The sequence below is a fragment of the Salmo salar genome, chromosome 15, assembly GCF_965601325.2.
Source record: "Salmo salar chromosome 15, fSalSal1, whole genome shotgun sequence".
NCBI lineage: Eukaryota > Metazoa > Chordata > Actinopteri > Salmoniformes > Salmonidae > Salmo > Salmo salar.
The window spans coordinates 84,449,671-84,473,989 of record NC_138305.1 but is presented as its reverse complement, the minus strand read 5'-3'; the positions used below and the strand labels follow the sequence as shown (position 1 = coordinate 84,473,989).

Below are 24,319 nucleotides of genomic sequence, written 5' to 3'. Positions count from 1 at the left end.
CTGGCAGCTAAAATGGCAAGGGAAATTCCCACTCGGTGCAAACCGTGGATTTAATATTTCTGAATATTCTCTGGTTTTAGAGAACCAACTAGACACTGACATTTATAAGATACACTTTTTACCGAATCAAGAACAAAAGAAAGTATTGCCAAGAACAGGTTAGTTGAAAAATTCCTTGCAAGGCTTTCCATTAGTCAAGCTGTAATGGGTACTGAGCATCACATATCCCGTTAACAATTCTGTAGCTACTTCACGACGGGAGATCAACTCCAACGCAGCCAAGTCACAGCAGTATGTAATTACCAATGGTGTAAAGTATTTAAGTAAAAATACTGTACTTTTCTTTACTATCATATTTTTTTACAACTTTTACTTCACTACATTCCTAAATAAAATTACGTACTTTTTACTCCATACATTTTTCCTGACACTCAAAAGTACTCGTTACATTTTGAATGCTTAGCAGGACTGAAAATGGTCAAATTCGCACACTTATCAAGAGAACATCCCTGGTCATCCCTACTGCCTCTGAAATGGCCGACTCACTAAACACAAATGCTTTGTTTTTAAAAAATGTCGGAGTGTTGGAGTGTGAGCCTGGCTATCTGTAAATAAAAAATACAAGAAAATTATGCCGTCTGGTTGGCCTATTATAAGGATTTTTACTTTTAATACTTAAGTATATTTTAGCAACTACATTTACTTATTTAAAACCAAATACTTTTAGACTTTTACTCAAGTAGTATTTTACTGGGTGACTTTTACTTGAGTCATTTTCTATTAAGCTATCTTTACTTTTACTCAAGTATGAGAATTGAGCACTTTTTCCACCACTGGTATTTACAGAATGTACTGGATTTTGATCCAACCCTGCTCTAACACACCTGATTCAACTAATTCTGATCAAAATGTAACACTGATTATTTGGATCAAGTGAGTTAGGCTGCGTTTACACAGGCAGACCAACTTTGAATTTGTTTCCCACTAATTGGTCTTTTGACTAATCAGATCAGCTCTTTTTCCAATAATTGGGTAAAAGATCAGAATTGGGCTGCCTGTGTAAACACAGCCTTAGTGCTGGTCTGGAACAAATAATCCAACATATGGACTACATATTACACCACGAAATGTCTTACAACTTTCTAAGTTCCACATGACATGTTTGCTTGTTCTTTTTGTCTCTCCTGGGTGGCAGTAAGACGTACACTCACCGTCGTCTGAAGTTCCTCATGTCCAAGTTTAATGTGCATGAGATGCTGAACGAGATGGAGGAGATGAAGGAGCTGAAGCTGAACCCCCACAGGGACTTCTACAACTGCAGGAAGGTAGATAGCTACCGTCTTACAAAACATATTAGCATTAGCCTATCTTATTAGCCTTTTAAGACCTCTTAAGATGTTGGCTTGACAGTCGCTGGACCCTGGTCGAGTCCCGGGCAGGGTTACCCTTCAAATTTTCTACAGTATACTTCCATGGTTGGTTTCAGTGACTCTCCCCCCCCCCCCCCCCCCCCCCCCCCCTGTTGTTCACTTTAGGCTCTGGCTCCAGCAGTTACCTTCTCACGCCACTGATGCTGTGAGACATATGAGATTATACAGGATGGTGCCAAATTGGATGGTGTGTTACCGCCATCAACAGTATGGGTGCTGGTATTACATTTATAATTAAAAGCTAGGTACTAGCAAGCTAGTGTGTTCTACCTAGCTAGTCAGTACTAGTTAGCTTAGCTAGTGTGTACTAGCTAGCTGCACATGAAACAATGGTTAGCATAACGCCCTGGACCAGAGCTAGTGCGCTGACTGGTACCATTTGAAACACAAAAATACCATCTGAGACTCATGGGCATGCACTTTGATGTTTGCTGATCACAAAGAGTCAGCTGCCCTTACAAAAATTGCTGTCAGAGTGTAGTATAACTGCAGTACACTGCCATATAACTGCAGTTAGAATGCAGTATTCTGCAAGTACTGCATCCAAAATACCACAGTTGACTGCAGTTACTGCACTTTCAAAACTGCAATATTTTTTTGCAAGGGTGATGCGTCTCGTTGTTCCAGCCCAGTCAGTACACCACAAAGAGAACTCATAATAACTACCCAGTAAGCAAATTTACTTATTTTCCAGAAGTTGGCCACAGGTGCATTCTAAGTGCTGACTCTATGTAAACCACATATCCCGAGGCTGCATTTATTGTAGCTGGGGATTTTAACAAGGCTAATCTGAAAATAAGGCTCCCTAAATTTTATCAGCATATTGATTGCGTGACCCGGGCTGGCAAAACCCTGGATCATTGTTATTCTAACTTCCGCGACGCATATAAGGCCCTCCACCGCCCTCCTTTCGGAAAACCTGACCACGACTCCATTTTGTTTCTCCCAGCCTATAGACAGAAACTAAAACAGGTATCACCCATGCTCAGGTCTGTTCAACGCTGGTCCGACCAATCGGATGCCACGCTTCAATATTGCTTTGATCACGTGGACTGGGATATGTTCTGCATAGCGTCGAACAACAACATTGATGAATACGCTGATTCGGTGAGCGAGTTTATTAGCAAGTGCATCGGTGATGTTGTACTCACAGCGTCTATTAAAACATTCCCCTACCAGAAACCGTGGATTGATGGCAGCATTCGCGCAAAACTGAAAGCGCGAACCACTGCTTTTAATCAGGGCAAGGTGACCGGAAACATGACCGAATACAAACAGTGTAGCTATTCCCTCCACAAGGCAATCAAACAAGCTAAGCGTCAGTGTAGAGACAAAGTAGAGTCGCAATTCAATGGCTCAGACACGAGAGGTATGTGGCAGGGTCTACAGTCAATCACGGACTACAAAAGAAAAACCTGCCCCGTCGCGGACCACGATGTCTTGCTCCCAGACAAACTAAACAACTTCTTTGCTCGCTTTGAGGACAATACAGTGCCACTGACACGGCCCGCTACCAAAACCTGCGGGCTCTCCTTCACTGCAGCCAAAGTGAGTAAAACATTTAAACGTGTTAACCCTCGCAAGGCTGCAGGCCCAGACGGCATCCCCAGCCGCGTCCTCAGAGCATGCGAAGACCAGCTGGCTGGTGTGTTTACGGACATATTCAATCAATCCTTATCCCAGTCTGCTGTTCCCACATGCTTCAAGAGGGCCACCATTGTTCCTGTTCCCAAGAATGCTAAGGTAACTGAGCTAAATGACTATTGCCCCGTAGCACTCACTTCTGTCATCATGAAGTGCTTTGAGAGACTAGTCAAGGACCATATCACCTCCACCCTACCTGACACCCTAGACCTACTCCAATTTGCTTACCGCCCCAATAGGTCCACAGATGATGCAATCACACTGCACACTGCCCTAACCCATCTGGACAAGAGGAATACCTATGTAAGAATGCTGTTCATCGACTACAACTCAGCATTTAATACCATAGTACCCTCCAAACTGGTCATTAAGCTCGAGAACCTGGGTCTCAACCCCGCCCTGTGCAACTGGATCCTGGACTTCCTGACGGGCCGTCCCCAGGTGGTGAGGGTACGTAACAACATCTCCACCCCGCTGATCCTCAACACTGGGGCCCCACAAGGGTGCATTCTCAGCCCTCTCCTGTACTCCCTGTTCACCCATGACTGCGTGGCCATGCACGCCTCCAAATCAATCAAGTTTGCAGGCGACACTACAGTGGTAGGCTTGATTACCAACAACGATGAGAAGGCCTACAGGGAGGAGGTGAGGGCCCTCGGAGTGTGGTGTCAGGAAAATAACCTCAAACTCAATGTCAACAAAACAAAGAAGATGATCGTGGACTTCAGGAAACAGCAGAGGGAGCAGCCCCCTATCCACATCGACGGGACAGTAGTGGAGAGGGTGGAAAGTTTTAAGTTCCTTGGCGTACACATCACGGACAAACTGAAATGGTCCACCCACACAGACAGCGTGGTGAAGAAGGCGCAGCAGCGCCTCTTCAACCTCAGGAGGCTGAAGAAATTTGGCTTGTCACCAAAAACACTCAGATGCACAATTGAGAGCATCCTGTCAGGCTGTATCACTGCCTGGTACGGCAACTGCTCCGCCCACAAACGTAAGGCTCTCCAGAGGGTAGTGACGTCTGCACAATGCATCACCGGGGGCAAACTACCTGCCCTCCAGGACACCTACACCACCCGATGTCACAGGAAGGCCAAAAAGATCATCAAGGACATCAACCACCCGAGCCACTGCCTGTTCACACCGCTACCATCCAGAAGGCGAGGTCAGTACAGGTGCATCAAAGCTGGGACTGAGAGACTGAAAAACACCTATCTCAAAGCCATCAGACTGCTGAACATCAATCACTAACTCAGAGAGGCTGCTGCCTACATTGAGACCCAATTGCTGGCCACTTTAATAAATGGATCACTTGTCACTTTAAACAATGCAACTTTGATTATGTTTGCATATCTTACATTACTCATATCATATGTACATACTGTATTTTATGACATCTATTGCACCTTGCCTATGCCACTCGGCCATCGCACATCCCTCTATATGTACATAATTCTCATTCACGGAAAACAGAAAGGAAAATGCCGCACACTGCTGCTCATGCTCCCAGGTGATATTTATTGACAATGTTTCGACCCTTAGTTCTTCATCAGGCATCCATATCCCTGGTGGGGGTGGAAGGTCCTAAATATAAGGGCAGTACTCAGTGACAACACTTCCTGAAACAGGAGGTTCATTTTTGTAATTGATAACATAGTTTCACAATATTAACATTCAATGTATCACAATATATGATCATACACAGGGAATGTGATCAATATTTACAGTAATATACATACAATATTCAATTAGGATTAAAAAACTATTTAGACATTATATTGAAACTATAAAAATGGTTTCAAGTCAAACTCCTCATTAAGGCCAAGAGGAGACAGTGTGTTGAGCCTGTGGATCCAGAAAGATTCCCTTTGAAGAAGTTTCCTCTCTATGTCCCCTCCCCTGCGTGACATCTTGACCATTTCTATTCCAATGTATCTCAGAGAGCTAATAGGATGTTTAGCTTGTACAAAATGAGCAGCAACCAGATGTGTTGTCTCACCTGTCCATGTATTGCTGCGGTGCTCACTGATCCGTGTCTTAAGGCTTCTTGGGGTTTTCCCTGTGTAAGACAGACTACAATGACATTTCAACATGTAAATAACATTGGTGGACATGCAGGTAATCAGGCCCTTGATCTTAAATCTTTGACCTGTGCGGTGGTGGGTAAATTAGTTGCATTTGTACTTAAAGCTGCATTGAGCACATTGGCCACATTTGTAATTACCCTCCCTAACCTTGTCCAAAAAAGTTTCCGTTTTCTCTGGTGGGTAATCAGATTTAACCACAATATCTCTCACGTTTCAGGGGCTTTTAAAAACCATATGTGGGGGATATTTAAAAATGGGTTTCAATTATGGGTCAGTATCAATAATGTACCAGTACTTCCTGATAATGTCCTTAAATGCCTTCCCCAATGTTGAATATTGGGTAAAGCATGATGGTACATGTTCTGTTTTTTCTTTGACTTTTGGTTGAAGACTTTCCAACTGTGTTAGACCTTCAAAACGACTATTGGCATGTTTTACCCAATGGTCTTTTGTATCCCCTTTTCCATGGTCAGTTTCTGATGAGAAGCATCAGAGCTGCATATTCTTCTGATAAGACTGAATTGACTTATTGGGAGACTTTTAATAAGTGGACGTGGATGAAAGCTGTCACCTCTAAGGAGGGTATTCCTGTCCGTAGGTTTCCTATAGAGAGGGAGGTTTTGTCCTTAATAACCATCACATCAAGAAAACTGATTTGTGATCGGTCATAGTTAATGGTGAAGTGAAGGTGTTCATTCATAGTTTAGGTAAGGATGGAATTCCAAAAGTTCTTCCTGGGTGACAGTATAGATCACGAAAATGTTATCCAAATATCTCAGAATTAGGAGAATATTTGAGAGAAAAGGGTTAAGGTCTGGATTCAGCACCACCTGTTGTTTTAAACATTCCTAGATATAGGTTAGCATAATTAGGAGCGTGCTCCCCATCGCTGTCCCTTTTGTCTGGAGGAAAAAGTCTCCTCTGAAGAGAAAATAGTTGGAGGTTAGTACCAGTTCAGCCAAGTCTACAATACATTTGGTGCTGGGTAGAGCATTGACAAACTTGCGAAGGAGACAAAGACAAACAAGCGGAAAAAGTTTGAGCGTGGTATTGCGGACTACAAGGAGCAGAAGGCATATTTCTGGAGGGATGGCTGGTGACAGCCAATTGGCACTCCCCCACGAGCAAGTCGGTCTCTAGCTTTAACAGTTCAAGAGTTACTGTTGGTGAGTTATTTCACGTACATTTATTTAATTCTAGTTTATAAAGGTTTTAAATTAGGATAGCCTGAGTGTTTTAAAGTTGGTCTTATAGCTACATTTGTCACGTCCTGACCAGTATAAGGGTTATTTGTTATTGTAGTTTGGTCAGGACGTGGCAGAGGGTATTTTGTTTATGTGGTTCGGGGTGGTGATTTATTTAGTAGGGTGTTGGTTTAGTTAGTTCCGGGTTTTTGGGGTTATGTTCTATGTTTGTATTTCTATGTGGTCTCTAGTCTTTTGTATTTCTATGTCTAGTTTATTGGGGTTGGACTCTCAATTGGAGGCAGGTGTTTTCTAGTTGCCTTTGATTGAGAGTCCTATATATGGGTATGTGTTTGGTTAAGTGTTTGTGGGAGATTGTTTCTTGTTTTGCCTGTGTGAGCCTGACAAGACTGTTTTGTTGTTCGTGCGTTCTTTGTTTGTTATTTTGGTGTTCTCTTTATTTAAAATAAATACAAGATGAGCATCCACGTTCCTGCTGCTTTTTGGTCCTCCATTCCCGACGACAACCGTTACAAAATTGGCAAAGGAGCAGGACCATTTTGAATAGCAACATCTGTATTCCTATGGTTCTCATTCAAACCCATGTTAATGTATACACATTTTAAATGGTTATTGTTCAAAAAGTATGAATAGTATCAAAAAGTTGTATAAATGCAATCTAAGTAGGGTCAGACAATGTTGGTTTGGAGTTGATATTTTAAATGGTGAAAGAGGAGTAGCATGGCCAAATGTCCCCCATCTAAGTCTATGGCCCTGTTATTTCCATTAAAATGTATTGGGAGCTCATTTAAATGTTGCTGAAGTAAATAAATATATCATACATTTTTTCTCAAGCAATCTAAGTTGGAGCAGTCTGTCGGTTCTAAAGCTGTTTTTGTTTTTATAGCTTATCAGTGGTGTAAAGCACATTAAAGTACTACTGAATTCGTTTTTTGGAGAATATGTACTTTACTATTTATATTTTTGCCAACATTTACTTAACTACATTCCTAAAGAAAATAATATACGTTTTACTCCGTACATTTTCCCTGACACCCAAAAGTACTTGTGATATTTTGACAGGAAAATAGTCAAATTCACGTACTTATCAAGAGAACATCAATGGTCATCCCTACTGCTTCTGATCTGGCGGACTCACTAAACACAAATGCTTCATTTGAAGTTGGTTTGGACTTCCTAGCTTGAATAGTTAGAAAGCAAATACAGTGCCTTCAGAAAATATTCATACCCCTTGAGGTATTCCACATTTTGTTGTCACAGCCTGAACTTATAATGGATACAATAATACTACATAATTTAAAAAAAAATGAAATTTTGCTAATTTATAAAAATTGAAATACAGATGTCACACACCTGAGTTAATACTTTGTAGAAGCACCGTTGGCGGCAATTACAGCTTTGAGTCGTCTTGGGTATGTCTGCATCAGCTTTTCACATCTGGATTTGGGGAGTTTCTCAAGCTCTGTTAAGTTAGACCTTACTGTTAAAAGCTTACTTACAAGCACTTAACCAACAATGCAGTATTAAGAAAAATAAGAGCCAAGAAAATATTTACTAAATAAACAAGGATATATACAAGGGGTACCGGTACCAAGTCAATGTGCAAGAAAACAGCTTAGTCAAGTGTTAAAAGAAAGGGGGGGGGGGGTCAATGCAAATAGTCTGGGTAGCCATTTGAGTAACTGTTCAGCAGTCTTATGGCTTGGGGGTAGAAGCTGTTAAGGAGCCTTTTGGATCTTGACTTGGCGCTCCGGTACCGCTTGCCATGCGGTAGCAGAGAGAACAGTCAATGACTAGCGTGGCTGGAGTCTTTGACAATTTGTAGGGCCTTCCTCTGACACCGCCTGGTATAGAGGTCCTGGATGGCAGGAAGCTTGGCCGCAGTGATGTACTGGTCCATACACACTACCCTCTGTAGCGCCTTGCGTTCGGATGCCGAGCAGTTGCCGTACCAGGCGGTGATGCAACCGGTCACGATACTCTCGATGGTGTGGCTGTAGAACCTTTTGAGGATCTGAGGACCCATGCCAAATCTTTTCAGTCTCCTGAGGGGGAATAGGTGTTGTCATGCCCTCTTGACGACTGTCTTGGTGTGTTTGGACGATGATAGTTTGTTGGTGATGTGGATACCAAGGAACTTGAAGCTCTCAACTTGCTCCACTACAGCCCCGTTGATGTGGATGGGGGCGTGTTCTGCCCTTCTTTTCCTGTAGTCCACGATCATCTCCTTTGTCTTGATCACGTTGAGGGAGAGGTTGTTGTCCTGGCACCACACTTCCAGGTCTATGTCCTCCTCCCTATAGGCTGTCTCAGAGATCATCGGCAAACTTAATGATGGTGTTGGAATCGTGCTTAGCGACGCAGTAGTGGGTGAACAGGGAGTACAGCAGGGGACTAAGCACACACTCCTTAGGGGCCCCCATGTTAAGGATTAGCGTGGCAGATCTGTTGTTGTCTACACTATGCACTTGGGGTGGCCCGTCAGGAAGTCCAGGATCCAGTTGCAGAGGAAGGTGTTTAGTCCCAGGGTCCTTAGCTTAGTAATGAGCTTTGAAGGCACTATGGTGTTGAACGCTGAGCTGTAGTCAATGAACAGCATTCTCATGTAGGTGTTCCTTTTGTCCAGGTGGGAAAGGGCTGTGTGGAGTGCAATAGAGATTGCGTCATCTGTGGATCTGTTGGGCGGTATGCGAATTGGAGTAGGTCTAGGATTTCTGGGATGATAATGTTGATGTGAGCCATGACCAACCTTTCAAAGCACTTCATGGCTACAGACGTGAGTGCTACCGGTCAGTAGTCATTTAGGCAGGCTACCTTGGCGTTCTTGTGCACAGGAGCTATGGTGGTCTGCTTGAAACATGTAGGTATTACAGACTCGGTCAGGGACAGGTTGAAAAGGTCAGTGAAGACACTTGCCAGTACACGTCCTGGTAAACCGTCTGGCCATGCAGCCTTGTGAATGTTGACCTGTTTAAACGTCTTACTCACATCGGCTACGGAGAGCATGATCACGCAGATGTCCTGAACAGCAGGTGCTTTCATGCATGCTTCAGTGTTGCTTGCTTCGAAGCGAGCTCATAGGAGTAATTTAGCTCGTCTGGCAGGCTAGGTTTACTGTGCAGCTCGCGGTTGGGCTTCCCTTTGTAGTCCGTAATAGTTTGCAAGCCCTGCCACATCCGACGAGCATCAGAGTCGGTGTAGTAGGATTCAATCTTAGTCCTGTATTTACGCTTTGCCTGTTTGAGGGTTCGTCAGAGGGCATAGCGGGATTTCTTATAAGCATCCAGGTTAGAGTCCCACTCCTTGAAAGCGGCAGCTCAACTCTTTAGCTCAGTGCGTATGTTGCCTGTAATCCATGGTTTCTGGTTGGGGTATGTACTGTGGTCACTGTGGGGATGATGTCATTGATGCACTTATTGATGAAGCCGATGACTGTGGTATACTCCAATGCCATTGGATGAATCTCGGAACATATTCTAGTCTGTGCTAGCAAAACAGTCCTGTAGCTTAACATCTGTGTCATCTGACCACTTCTGTATTGAGTGAGTCACTGGTACTTCCTGCTTTAGTTCTGCAGAATTATTTTAGCAGAATTATGGTCAGATTTGCCAAATGGAGGGTGAGGGAGAGCTTTGTATGCGTCTGTGTGTGTGGAGTAAAGGTGGTCTAGAATTGTTTTCCCCCTCTGATTGCACATGTTATATGCTGGTAGAAATTAGGTCAAATGGATTTAAGTTTTCCTGCATTAAAGTCCCCTGCCACTAGTAGCGCCGCCTCTGGATGAACATTTTCTTGTTTGCTTATGGTCTTATACAGCTCGTTGAGTGCGGTCTTAGTGTGGTGGCAGAAACATTATATACAAAATAAGTTACAAACGTGAAAAAACACAAAATATCACAATTGGTTAGGAGCCCGTAAAACAGTAGCCATCCCCTCCGGCGCCATTCTGTATTCATAGGATGCCACCTTTCCGACAAGTCGGTTGGTCAAATTTCCGCCCTACTAGAGCTGCCCCAGTCAACTGTAAGTGCTGTTATTGGGAAGTGAAAACATCTAGGAGCAACAACGGCTCAGCCGCGAAGTGATAGGCTACACAAGCTCACAGAATGAAGTGCGTTGTACCGCTGAAGTGCGTAGTACGTAAAAATTGTCTGTCCTCGGTTGCAACACTCACTACAAAGTTCCAAACTGCCTCTGGGAGCAATGTCAGCACAATAACTATTTGTCGGGAGCTTCATGAAATGGGTTTCCATGGCCGAGCAGGCGCACACAAGCCTAAGATCACCTTGCCCAATGCCAAGCCTCGGCTGGTGTGGTGTAAAGCTCGCTGCCATTGGACTCTGGAGTAGTTGAAACGCGTTCTCTGGAGTGATGAATCACACTTCACCATCTGGAAGACTGATGGACAAATCTGGGTTTGGCGGATGCTAGGAGAACGCTACCTGCCCCAATGCATAGTGCCAACTGTCAAGTTTGGTGGATGAGGAATTGTGGTCTGCGGCTGTTTTTGTTTTTCATGGTTCATGGTGTTTAAAGAAAAAGACGATGACGTTATTTTATGTTTTTGAATAATAAAAGAAAAACATTTGCTTTATAGGTAATGCATGATCTTAGGGTGGCAACACACATTCTAAGGGATTTCATTATTTTTAACCAAATGTTGCAATTGCAATTTGACTTGTGATTTAGAGCAAAACACTTGGGTGAACTGGAAATAGAACAATTATTCAAATTCTATGGTTGGAATATAATAGTGTGCACTTTGAATACAGTTTGACATGACAACAAATTAAAATGCCAGGTAGGCGTTATTGTGACAGGGTAGGAACCAAAGGGTTGACAAGTGTTTCCTACTGGACCCTATAATCTTTGGCTACATTGAATGTTTTCTTTTAGCTACTTCATGTAGCTGACATATTCTTGCTTCGCGTATTCCTCTTTGATTTAGAAGATACTGTTCCAGAAATAACATGCAGATGTACAGTACCATTCAAAAGTTTGGACACATCTACTCATTCAAGGGTTTTTCTTTATTTTTACTATTTTCTACATTGTACAACTATGAATTAACACATATGGAATAATGTGGCAACTTTGTGGCAACAGTTTGGGGAAGGCCTTTCCTGTTTCAGCATGACAATGCCCCCATGCACAAAGTGAGGTCCATGCAGAAATGGTTTGTCAAGATCGGTGTGGAAGAACTTGACTGGCCTGCACAGAGCTCTGACCTCAACTCCATCGAACACCTTTGGGATTATTTGGAATGCCAACTGCGACCCAGGCCTAATCACCCCACATCAGTGCCTGACCTCACTAATGCGCTTGTGGCTGACTGGAAGCAAGTACCCGCAGCAATGTTCCAACATCTAGTGGAAAGCCTTCCCAGAAGAGTAGAGGCTGTTATAGCAGCAAAGAGGGGACCAAATCCATATTCGTACCCATGATTTTAGAATGAGATGTTCGATGAGCAGGTGTCCACATACACTACCTGACCAAAAGTAACTCCAAATTAAGCGAATAGGAGGACCTGTTTCTTTAACTTCTCAACACAGAATGTGCCAAAGGGTTGTGGAATAACAACAAAATGTGGAATAAGTCAAGGGGTATGAATACTTTCTGAAGGCACTATATTTCTCTCTCATGGTCTACATTGACTAATGTAAATATTGCACATTTTAAATCGTTATAATTCTCCCTCAAATCCTTGGGAGAAAATATCATTTTAGTTTATTCAGCTATGTTCAATTGTATTCTTCATACTATAAAATGCCACAGAATTCTAAGAAAATCTTGTCTGCTAAATGAACTAGTGTAGTCCACAGCCATATGGTATTGCCAGATCATGGCCTAACATAAGGACAACTCAGAGTATGCTATTCTGTTCTTCTGAAATAGACTACATTTTCTTCATATCATGTTTTTTTGAACCTGTCTAAAATAAATGATGTATTTATTGTGATGGTGTAGGCTATATTACATGGATTTATTATACTTTTAAAAATGTAGATGTTCCAAAGGTCTGCATTAGTGGCTTGTAGACTATGCGTGAAAGCTAGGAGATGCAAAATGTGTTTGTTAATTAACGGTCAATTACTGTGAGAGCACCCGTTATTTGCTTGACAATCACCAGCTGACAAAATTTCATGACCGCCACAGCCCTACTCCCTGACCAATGTCCTTCTTGCCTGGTTGCTCCGTTTGGTCAGATGGCCAGCTCTAGGCAGAGTCTGGGTAGTTCCATATTTGTTACATTTCCCAATGATGAAGACCACTGTGCTCCTGGAAACTTTCAACACTAGAAATTATTTTATACCCTTCCCCAGATATGCTCTATGGACAGTTCTGTGGACTTCATTGAATAGTTTCTGCTCCAACATGTACTGTCAACTGTGGAACCTTATATAGACAGGTGTGTTTCTTTCTAAATCATGTCCTAACAATTGAATTGGCCACAGGTGGACTCCAATCAAGTTGTAGTGACATCTCAAGGACGATCAATGAAAATTGGAGTGTCATATACAAAGGGGTGTGAATACTTAAGTAAATGTGATTTCCTTTCAGTAAATGTGATTTCCTTTCCAATAAATGTGCTAACATTTCTAAAAACATGGTCATTATGGGGTATTGTGTGTAGATGGGTCTAAAAAAAATCTAAATTGTTTTAATTCAGGCTGTAACACAACAAAATGTGGAATAAGTCAAGGGGTATGAATACTTTCTGAAGGCACTATATTTATCTCTCATGGTCTACATTGACTAATGTAAATATTGCACATTTGAAATCATTATAATTCAAAAAGTATAAATAGTATCAAATCTGTATATAAGCAATCTAAGTAGGGTGAGTCTGAACATCTCAACGTTGGTTTGGTGTTTAACTTAAATGTTGAAAGAGGAAATAGATGTAGAATGCTAGATTTTTTTTTACCATTGAAGTTTATTGCCCCTTTCTGCCATTGAATTGCATTGGGAGCTCATTTAAATATTATTGTAGTACAAAAGTATAAATGCTGTCAAAAATATTTTCTCAAGCAATCTAAATTGGGACAGTGTACACATTTGGAAGTTGGTTTTGTGTTAACAACATAAAACGTTTAAGCGCTAGAGTGACCCAAATAAATCAAATAATAATAATAAGACTGTAAGAAATCTAGAGTTGTGCTTGGCTTCAGCAAGCACATCTAATTATAGACATCTATGTTTGGGCCAAATATAGGCCTGTCAGGACTGGACCTGTGTGGATGTTGAAATCAGGGCCAGTCCAGACTGGACAAAATCTGAACCAAACATAGATGGCTATGATTGGTTCATGCTTTGTCTGGTCTGGACCAAAAATAACTGTCCTTGGACGTTGAAATCAAGGCCGGTCTGTACTGCACCAAAAAAAGACATCCAAAAGACGTTGCTGACGGTTAATGCTTAGTAACACATAACAATCTTTTCTCACAACTCCTGTGTGCCGTTGTAGGTCGACACCCACATCCATGCTGCTGCCTGCATGAACCAGAAGCACCTACTGCGCTTCATCAAGAAGTCTTACCAGGTGGACGCTGACCGTGTAGTGCAAAACATAAAGGGCAAAGATGTGACCATGAAGGAGCTGTTCGCCAACCTCAAGCTGCACCCCTATGACCTCACTGTCGATTCCCTGGATGTGCACGCTGTGAGTCATACTGCTAGCTAGTTTAGCGATCAAAGGGGGAAAAGCAGTCCTGTGACCACAGGGCAAGTGCGCTCCTACCTCCTGTGTCATATAGGTCCAGACCTCTTGGCAGAAGTCGTAGAAAGCTTACATAGTAAGCTGTATACGGTGAAACTATGCAGCTTTGATATTTTGATACTTTTTCCAATGTGAACACTCCTTGGTCTTACGTGCTTCTCTCTCGCTCTTGTCTTAAGGGCAGACAAACCTTTCAGCGTTTTGACAAGTTCAATGCTAAGTACAACCCTGTGGGAGCTAGCGAGCTGCGTGACCTGTACATGAAGACAGAGAACCACATCAATGGAGAGTACTTCGCCAGGATCATTATGGTTAGACTCAGCTATGGCTTAGTTAGTTCCCTTTTGTAAACATCGCTTGATTACAACCAGCTGATTCTATATTTTTCGCACCCAGGAAGTGGCCTCTGATCTGGAGGATGCCAGGTACCAATACGCAGAGCCCCGTCTGTCCATCTATGGCTGCAACCCTAATGAGTGGACCAAGCTCTCAAGCTGGTTCAACAAGCACAGAGTCTTCTCCCCTCAACTCAAGTGGATGATTCAAGTGCCCAGGATCTAGTAAGTTGTATCTCTACCCTTTTTGCACCCTTTGGCAAGTTTGGCAAACTCAGTATAAAATTCGACTCTTTTATGGGTACTTGGCCCTCCAAGTAAAAATAAACAATATTTTTTTAAATGGCTCTCTAAATAATGAAATTTGTACATTTAGAATAAGGTCTGAAGAACATGTTTATTACCATGGCATGTCATGTTTGTAAACTACTAACTGCTCATTCTCTGTACTTCCACCTCAGTGACATCTTCAGAGGCAGGAACTTCGTGCCCCACTTTGGAAAGATGCTGGAGAACATCTTCCTGCCTGTTTTCCAGGCCACCATCGAACCCCACGCCAACCCTGAGCTCAGCATCTTCCTCAAGCATGTGAGTGAGACTGGCATAAGGAACCAGGGATAAAGGAGGTTTACATTTTAAAGCTGCAATATGCAACTTTTTGTGCAACCTGACCAAATTCACATGTGTGTTATAGATCTGTCATTCTCATTTAAAGCAAGTCTAAGAAGTGGTAGATATGTTCTATGTGCACTATTTCTGCGCTTACCTTTCTCAAGTTTTGTTTTTTGTGTCTTTTACTTTCGGTTTTGTAAATCAGCTTCAACCTGAAAGTACAATATTTATGGTTATGGAAAATATATTTCACAGCGTTTTAGATGTTACAATGATTCTCTACACTATACTTGCTTGTTTTGTCACACAAACTGAAATTAGGCAAACTATTCAAATTTTAGCAACCAGGAAATGGCGGAGCGATTTCTGCATAGTTAATACTTTCAAGGGGTAGTTCACTCAAATGTCCTAATTCATGATTGTTCCCCAGCCTTGATGGAAATGTTATCAGAAGGTAGGAATTTGAGTTAAAATGTTTGACATTTTAACTCAAAATGTTTTTGACATCTTTTCTTCATATATCATACCAAACTTTTTTTTTTTTTAAGTGATTGAAATGAAGAAAAGAAATTGAATAGGAAGGCAATCTCTTCGTTCTCCATCTTCCTCTGCTCTGTAGGTGACAGGTTTCGACAGTGTGGATGACGAGTCCAAGCACAGTGGTCACATGTTCTGCACCAAGAGCCCCAAACCAGAGGAGTGGGACATTGTCAAGAACCCCTCCTACACGTACTACATCTACTACATGTATGCCAACATCACTATGATCAACCAGCTCCGCAAGTGAGTATCGCATGTCAAATCACAACCCACTGGGCACACAATGGTTGAACCAAAATGGAATAGACGTTGAGTTGACATCTGTGCTCAGTGGGAATCCACACGTCCTTCAAGAAATTGTTGCATGAAAAGTAAAATTCAAACATGATACACTCATATCATTGTTTGTGTTGTGTTTTTGTTTGCTTTCTAGGGCTAGGGGAATGAACACCTTCCAGTTCAGGCCCCACTGTGGAGAGGCTGGAGCCGTCACCCATCTGCTGGCCTCCTTCATGACAGCTGACAACATCTCTCACGGCCTCAATCTCAAGAAGGTCCGTAGCCTCTCCAAACAAAATGGCCTCTGTTTCTTTGACACTATCAAAACCTTAACACATTACACAACTAACTCCTGTGGTCCTAATGTTGACGTTTGTATCTAACCCTCCCACTCAACAGAGCCCTGTGTTGCAGTACCTCTACTTCCTGGCCCAGATTCCCATTGCCATGTCTCCACTCAGCAACAACAGTCTGTTCCTGGAGTATGCCAAGAGTCCTCTTCTGGAGTTCCTCAAGAAGGGCCTGATCGTCTCCCTGTCCACGGATGACCCCATGCAGTTCCACTACACCAGGGTGAGGCCAGACTGGGAGCCCGTCTGATAGTGTGTGTGTTGTGTAGAAAGATATTTACCTGTTTTGGTGCGCTCTTGGTTATTGTTGGTGCATTATGCGCCAATCAACTGGCCCAAGGTTCCATTCAGTTCAAAATGGTAATGACTGATTTTTAAGCTGATCCTAAATCAGTTATAGAGAGTAATTGAGACGCCAAGCTTACTCTGCTCTGACTGTGTGTCCTCAGGAGCCCCTGATGGAGGAGTACGCCATTGCAGCCCAGGTGTTCAAGCTCAGCACCTGTGACATGTGTGAGATCTCCAGGAACAGTGTGCTGCAGAGCGGCTTGTCTGATGAGGTAAAAAACACAAGAGACGACAAACAGGATAGACAATATACTACCTCATAGACCCAGAATTTAGCCACACTTTGTAAGACCTGAACCGTTATTATTTTACACAAAAACATATTTTGTTACATTACAATCTACATTAAAGTATGAGTTCAATCATAGTATAGACTAGTTGGATGACAGCACTGTAATAGACTGCCATCGCTAATTGCCATCATAACATCTTCAGCACCAAAACGTGTTGCCTTGGTTTCTTTCTACAGGAGAAGACTCACTTCCTTGGTCCCGACTACCTGAAAGAGGGCCCTGAGGGCAATGACATACGCAAGACCAATGTCGCCCAGATCCGTATGGCCTATCGTTACGAGACACTGTGCTATGAGCTCAACCTGATTAAGGAGGGTCTGAAGACTGAGTGAACAATCTGAGATGTTATGTTTTATGGTGATGGCCCCTGCTAAATGTACCGACTATTTAAGACAACCTTCTTGTGTACTGGCGTTCCCTCCATGGCAAACCACAATCTATTTATTAGAATAGGTATTAGTGTCATCTGGTGGCTGTGTGCAACTAATATCAATTTAACACAGTTTGCATATAGTGATTGGTCAGTGCTGTCCAGGATCTTTGGGACTTCCCTACCCTTAACCATAACCCTTACAAATGTCAACTTCAAAGGGGTATGGACATCACAAGGATACCAGATAGCACAGACCTATAATGATAATCCTGTTTGTGTCTGTTGTATTCCATCTTTTTATTTGATTGGTTTCACTGGCCTTGTACTTGTTTGTGTGAAAACAATTATTCTTTCTAGATGTGTCATATTGTGGGGGACACAATTGCAAGAATGATTTGAAATAAATAAATGTTAAAATAAATATCATTTGATTTCTGTATTAATATTTTTTGCCAAACCAAACCACGACAGAATTGACTTGCTGAAATGTATGCCCTTGCCCTGTCTGTTGCTTATTTCTGAGTGGATGCAAATGACATCTTCCTGTGATTGTGTCAATTGGCCTTCTCCTACAAATCAAGACATCCATTCGTTGGATGAGACAGCAGGAGTTGACGACGCCTCTTAGCTCACAGGATTAATATGGAGCCCCCTGAAAAGTTTCTCACTTGCTTCGAGTTGTACCACTAGCTAATATCTCGGTGCCTGCTTAATGTTATTCCTTACTGTCCAAGACTGGTGAACGGTAGTTGGAAGTTAATAGACGTTTTTGCTCTTAAAAGAAGACATGTTGGGGATAGCTAGCTACAGCTAGCTTTAGCGGCTAATCAGCTAAAGGGGAATGTGTGGCAACTAACTAGTGCAATGGAACGCCCGATTTGGAATTCGTCGTGATTTCCTACTGCGAGAAACACTTGTAATGAGTCAACTAGGACGAAGATTAATGCTAATATTGATGTCTAAAACCAACCACTACAAACAGGGAACAGGTCTAATTTTCCGTTTACGATACGTTTGGCTATTAAAGAAGTTGGGATTGCTGCAAGCGACCTTGAGAGAAACTAATCGGAGGTGGGTAATACATATCGCTACGATTCAATGGATTAAAAACAAATCATTTGCTGTCTGAGATTAGACATTTTGGTTGGTGTCCCACGCTGTCTGGCCTCACATCCCATTTACTGATTTATCTACAAGTTATCAGTAACTTGTTATAACGTGTTGCATTGATTACACATTTGTCACAATCAATGAATTTAACATGAATCTGCTGGTTTAATTGAATGTTCTAACCTCGTGCATGGCATTATTTGTTGAGTTAATCTAGCCTACTACTCAAATTAATTACATCGGTTGATTAGGCCAATCTTAATTGGATGTAAACAGGACAGTTAATCTCTAAGTATATTTACAGATATATTGTGGCAGGGGTGAGATCAGCACCACTATAAGAATTAAAATACATTCCACATGACCTAATATAAACTGCATTGAGTGTTTACTGAAACAACCCATCACTCCTTACCCCTTTTGTACCCCACCTAGGGCAAGTTTTGTCATGCAGCAATTCTTGACGAGGGCGGTTTATGGTTGTTTTGAAGGAGCAATTAGGTATCATTTATGTTGGTAAGTGATGACGGTTATTTGGGTCTTGATGATCCCTGTTTGGATTCTACTGGAGTAACATTGTTGTTTGAGTTCCACTGCAAGTTTTAAAGGTACCCTGGAATGACAAAATGTCCATCCTTCATGATGGTTCAAACCCCCCAGACTCCTTTTGAATGGGGGAAAAACCAAGAGGTTGATATGAGTAACTTAATCTAATTATAGCTGGTAAACAATACTGAAACCAAAGCTTCTAAATGGGTGCAAGTCTCCCAAACTGTAATTATGGACAGTCTGCTGATCCTTTGTTTCTTAGTCTCAGGAAACAGACTAGGCCTTCCTGCATAACACACACAAATAAAGCAAGTGGGTCAGAGTAATAAGTGACAGTTTAAAGTGTAGGATGGGTCCTGGCTATGAGATTCCACTACATACATTGGATTTAGGTCAAACCAAACAAAAGCATCATTTGTGGAGCCTGACTGACCTGTCTCTGGTCAAATTTATTCCCCTGCACCGTCCTAGCTGGAATGCAGCACATAGAATCATTATTATCATGAGCATCACTGGAATTTCACCATGTCTCCTTTCTCTAAATGCTTTCAATGTGATGTGCATTGTGTCTAAGTGCTTTGCTTCCAGTAAACAGTACTGTAAAGGAAGCAGGAACAGGAGTTTTAATATATTTAGGCAAGATTTCACATAAGGACTTGGGCCTCTCCATACAGTTTGGATGGTGCATACAATGAGGGGGCTGTGCAAGATCATAAATATCAGTATTGCATGCCAAACTGTTCAGTTGTAGTTTTAGCTCAAGCTAAATGCATTATGGAGTAATTCACTGTGAGGGACTCAAAATGTCAATGTTTCAATAGTCTGTTCCTATCAAGTAATCTACTAGGCCTAAATTAATTTAGTTAAGAGTTTACGGCCATATAGAATATATTTTACAGTAATAAGACATCACTGTGGCTGTGATGTGGATTTACTGGAATCCTTCATAATTTATCTTAATTGTTTGTGCATGGGAATGCATCAGTGCTCCAATCTTCAGTTAATGTTTATGGCGCTTAGGCCTAGGCATTCTGAAGTCCAAGATAAAAATACTTGGAATACCCGTCCTGGCATCTTTCCTGATCTACTGAAAGAGACTTTTTGAGATGAGAGTAAATTAGATTTAATGTTTTAATCTATCATGGTGTTCTGTAATAGGACAGCTGTGGTCAAGGATGGGACAGGGGGATAGCCAACTCTGCTGGGGGGGGGCAGGCAGGCAGACTTCACTCTGGCTGCACAAAGCTCCTGTGCCTTGTTCCTGCCGTTGTCTTATTTTCTCCTCTGGGTTTTATTTTTGGCTACTGACCTTGACAGGAGCCTGTCCATCCTTTCCAGCTTCCTCTGGCCAAACACATCCCGTACGCCTTCCACTGCCTCAGGAGTGTGCTGTTGAAAGATACAGTGCCTTCAGAAAGTATTCATACCCCTTGACTTATTCCACATTTTGTTGTGTTACAGCCTGAATTCAAAATAGATTAACATTTAAAAAAATCACTCACCCATCAACACACACAACCCCATAATGACAAAGTGAATACATGTTTTTAGAAATGTTGCAAATGTATTGAAAATTAAATACAGAAATCTCATTTACACAAGTATTCTCAACCCTTTGCTATTACACTCCAAATTGAGCTCAAGTGAATCCAATTTTATTTGATCATCCTTGAGACGTTGCTACAACTTGATTGGATTCCACCTGTGGCCAATTCAATTGTTTTGGACATGGTTTAGAAAGAAACACACCTGTCTATACAGTTGAAAGTGCATGTTGGAGCAGAAACTATACCATGAAGTCCAATGAACTGTCTGTCGATCACAGAGAGAGAATTGTGATGAGGAATATATCTGGGGAAGGGTATAAAACAATTTCTAGAGTGTTGAAAGTTTCCAAGAGCACAGTGGTCTTCATCATTGGGAAATTGAGAAAATATGAACTCCCTAGACTCTGCCAAGAGCTGGCCTTTCGACCAAACTGAGCAACTGGGCAAGAAGTACATCTCAGAAAGTTTTAAACTGTCAAGAGGAGTAAAACAAGGTTGTCCACTATTGGCATATCTATTAATTATTGCCATTGAAATGTTGGCTGTTGAAATCAGATCCAACAATAATATATTAAGGGATTAGAAATCCAGGGCTTAAAAACAAAGGTGTCATTGTACGCTGATGATTCATGTTTTCTTTTAAATCCAAAATTAGAATCACTCCACAGCCTCATAGAGGATCTAGATACTTTTTCTAACCTCTGGATTAAAGCCAAATTATGATAATACGTGTTGGATCACAAAAAAAATACAACTTTTACATTACCGTGTAGTTTACCAATAAAATGGTCTGATGGGGATGTGGACGTACTCGGTATACATATACCGAAAGAAAGAAATGATCTCACTCTAATACATTGTTATAGGAAGTTAGCAAAAATAGATACGTTTTGCTACCATGGAAAGGAAAATACCTCTCTGTTTGTGGAAAAATCACCCTCATTAACTCTTTAGTCATATCACAATTTACCTATTTGTTTATGGTTTTGCCTACACCAAGAGATCTGTTTTTTAAATGATAAGAGTAAAAAATATTCAATTTTATTTGGAATGGCAAGCCAGACAAAATTAAAAGGGCCTATTTATATAATGAATATAAATTTGGAGGGCAGAAATTATTAAATATTAAAGTATTAGACCTCTCACTAAAGGTCTCAGTCATACAAAAGTTATACTTAAATCCAAACAGGTTCTCTAGCAAATTAGTATGAATGTCTCACCCCATGTTCAAGAATGGCCTTTTTCCCTTTATTCAGATTACAACCTCTCACTTTCGGTTATTTGAAAACGAAATAATCTCCAAAATATCGTTATTTTTTAAATAAGCCATAGAAAGACAGAACAAATAATACAACAAACATTGTGGTTAAACTCAATTATACTAATTGATTAATGAAAACTTATTTTTCAATAACATTTAAAAAAAAGTTATCTTTGTAAATTATATCATAAATAGGACTGGTGGAGTTATGTCACACATGCAGCTAACACAGATATATGGAAATGTCTGCTCTACCCAAAATTACAACCAAATAATTGCAGCATTACCGCAAAAATGGAAGAGGCAAGTAGAAGGGGGGGAAAGTAAGCAACTTGTCTATTGGCCCTGCATTAAAGACCAAATTGCTTAAAGAAAATTGTGACAAAATGTATACCAGTTTCATTTAAGGACTTAAAAATTGACAGCTGTGCCATTATAAATTAAAAAATAGTTGGGAAGAGATTTTCGATGTACCGATTCCATGGCACAAACTTTGAATTTTTCAATAATGTGTGTGTTATTAGTTTAAGCACACTTTATTTGTCTATTGTTCTGACTTAGATGAAGATCAGATCAAATTTTATGTCAAATTTATGCAGAAATCCAGGTAATTACAAAGGGTTCACATACTTTTTCTTCCCACTATGTATATATACACTGCTCCAAAAAATAAAGGGAACACTTAAACAACACAATGTAACTCCAAGTCAATCACACTTCTGTGAAATCAAACTGTCCACTTAGGAAGCAACACTGATTGACAATAAATTTCACATGCTGTTGTGCAAATGGAATAGACAACAGGTGGAAATTATAGGCAATTAGCAAGACACCCCCAATAAAGGAGTGGTTCTGCAGGTGGGGACCATGGACCACTTCTCTGTTCCTATGCTTCCTGGCTGATGTTTTGGTCACTTTTGAATGCTGGCGGTGCTTTCACTCTAGTGGTAGCATGAGACGGAGTCTACAACCCACACAAGTGGCTCAGGTAGTGCAGCTCATCCAGGATGGCACATCAATGCGAGCTGTGGCAAGAAGGTTTGCTGTGTCTGTCAGCGTAGTGTCCCGAGCATGGAGGCGCTACCAGGAGACAGGCCAGTACATCAGGAGACGTGGAGGAGGCCGTAGGAGGGCAACAACCCAGCAGCAGGACCGCTACCTCTGCCTTTGTGCAAGGAGGAGCAGGAGGAGCACTGCCAGAGCCCTGCAAAATGACCTCCAGCAGGCCACAAATGTGCATGTGTCTGCTCAAACGGTCAGAAACAGACTCCATGAGGGTGGTATGAGGGCCCGACGTCCACAGGTGGGGGTTGTGCTTACAGCCCAACACCGTGCAGGACGTTTGGCATTTGCCAGAGAACACCAAGATTGGCAAATTCGCCACTGGCGTCCTGTGCTCTTCACAGATGAAAGCAGGTTCACACTGAGCATGTGACAGACGTGACAGAGTCTGGAGACGCCGTGGAGAACATTGTGCTGCCTGCAACATCCTCCAGCATGACCGGTTTGGCGGTGGGTCAGTCATGGTGTGGGGTGGCATTTCTTTGGGGGGCCGCACAGCCCTCCATGTGCTCGCCAGAGGTAGCCTGACTGCCATTAGGTACCGAGATGAGATCCTCAGACCCCTTGTGAGACCATATGCTGGTGCGGTTGGCCCTGGGTTCCTCCTAATGCAAGACAATGCTAGACCTCATGTGGCTGGAGTGTGTCAGCAGTTCCTGCAAGAGGAAGGCATTGATGCTATGGACTGGCCCGCCCGTTCCCCAGACCTGAATCCAATTGAGCACATCTGGGACATCATGTCTCGCTCCATCCACCAACGCCACGTTGCACCACAGACTGTCCAGGAGTTGGCGGATGCTTTAGTCCAGGTCTGGGAGGAGATCCCTCAGGAGACCATCCGCCACCTCATCAGGAGCATGCCCAGGCGTTGTAGGGAGGTCATACAGGCACAGGCACATACAGACTCCGTCTCATGCTACCACTAGAGTGAAAGCACCGGCAGCATTCAAAAGTGGCCAAAACATCAGCCAGGAAGCATAGGAACTGAGAAGTGGTCTGTGGTCACCACCTGCAGAACCTCTCCTTTATTGGGGGTGTCTTGCTAATTGCCTATAATTTCCACCTGTTGTCTATTCCATTTGCACAACAGCATGTTAAATTTATTGTCAATCAGTGTTGCTTCCTAAGTGGACAGTTTGATTTCACAGAAGTGGAGTTACATTGTGTTGTTTAAGTGTTCCCTTTATTTTTTTGAGCAGTGTATATTAGTTGCAAATACATCTCTCTCTCGCTCTATAATTTATATAGTATATATAGTGTATATATATACATAAATAAACTCAGCAAAAAAAGAAACGTCCTCTCACTGTCAACTGCGTTTATTTTCAGCAAACTTAACATGTGTAAATATTTGTTTGAACATAAGATTCAACAACTAAGACATAAACTGAACAAGTTCCACAGACATGTGACTAACAGAAATGGAATGTGTCCCTGAACAAAGGGGGGGTCCAAATCAAAAGTAACAGTCAGTATCTGGTGTGGCCACCAGCTGCATTAAGTACTGCAGTGCATCTCCTCCTCATAGACTGCACCAGATTTGTCAGTTCTTGCTGTGAGATGTTACCCCA

The 24,319-nt window shown here is 42.0% G+C and overlaps 2 protein-coding genes across 5 annotated transcripts in view; both read left to right on the top strand.

Annotated features, from left to right (window-relative positions):
* ampd1 (adenosine monophosphate deaminase 1) overlaps positions 1–17,640 on the top strand; it is a 32,723-nt gene extending 15,083 nt beyond the window's left edge. For both annotated transcript variants that reach the window (NM_001141677.1, XM_082961452.1), the window contains 10 exon segments: positions 1,196–1,325; positions 13,838–14,032; positions 14,269–14,400; positions 14,486–14,649; positions 14,886–15,012; positions 15,656–15,819; positions 16,010–16,130; positions 16,255–16,428; positions 16,655–16,765; positions 17,023–17,640. In NM_001141677.1, coding sequence (NP_001135149.1) covers positions 1,196–1,325; positions 13,838–14,032; positions 14,269–14,400; positions 14,486–14,649; positions 14,886–15,012; positions 15,656–15,819; positions 16,010–16,130; positions 16,255–16,428; positions 16,655–16,765; positions 17,023–17,178 — 1,474 coding nt within the window. In that variant the 3' untranslated portion in view covers positions 17,179–17,640.
* Positions 17,641–17,795: 155 nt separating this feature from the next.
* LOC106572026 (DENN domain-containing protein 2C) overlaps positions 17,796–24,319 on the top strand; it is a 42,570-nt gene continuing 36,046 nt past the window's right edge. For 2 of the 3 annotated variants that reach the window (XM_014145730.3, XM_014145727.3), the window contains exon 1: positions 17,796–18,290. The gene's annotated coding sequence lies outside the window, so the exon portion shown is untranslated. Of the gene's footprint in view, positions 18,291–18,764; positions 18,846–24,319 lie in introns of all 3 variants that reach the window. The other variant, XM_014145729.3, reaches the window with a different exon arrangement.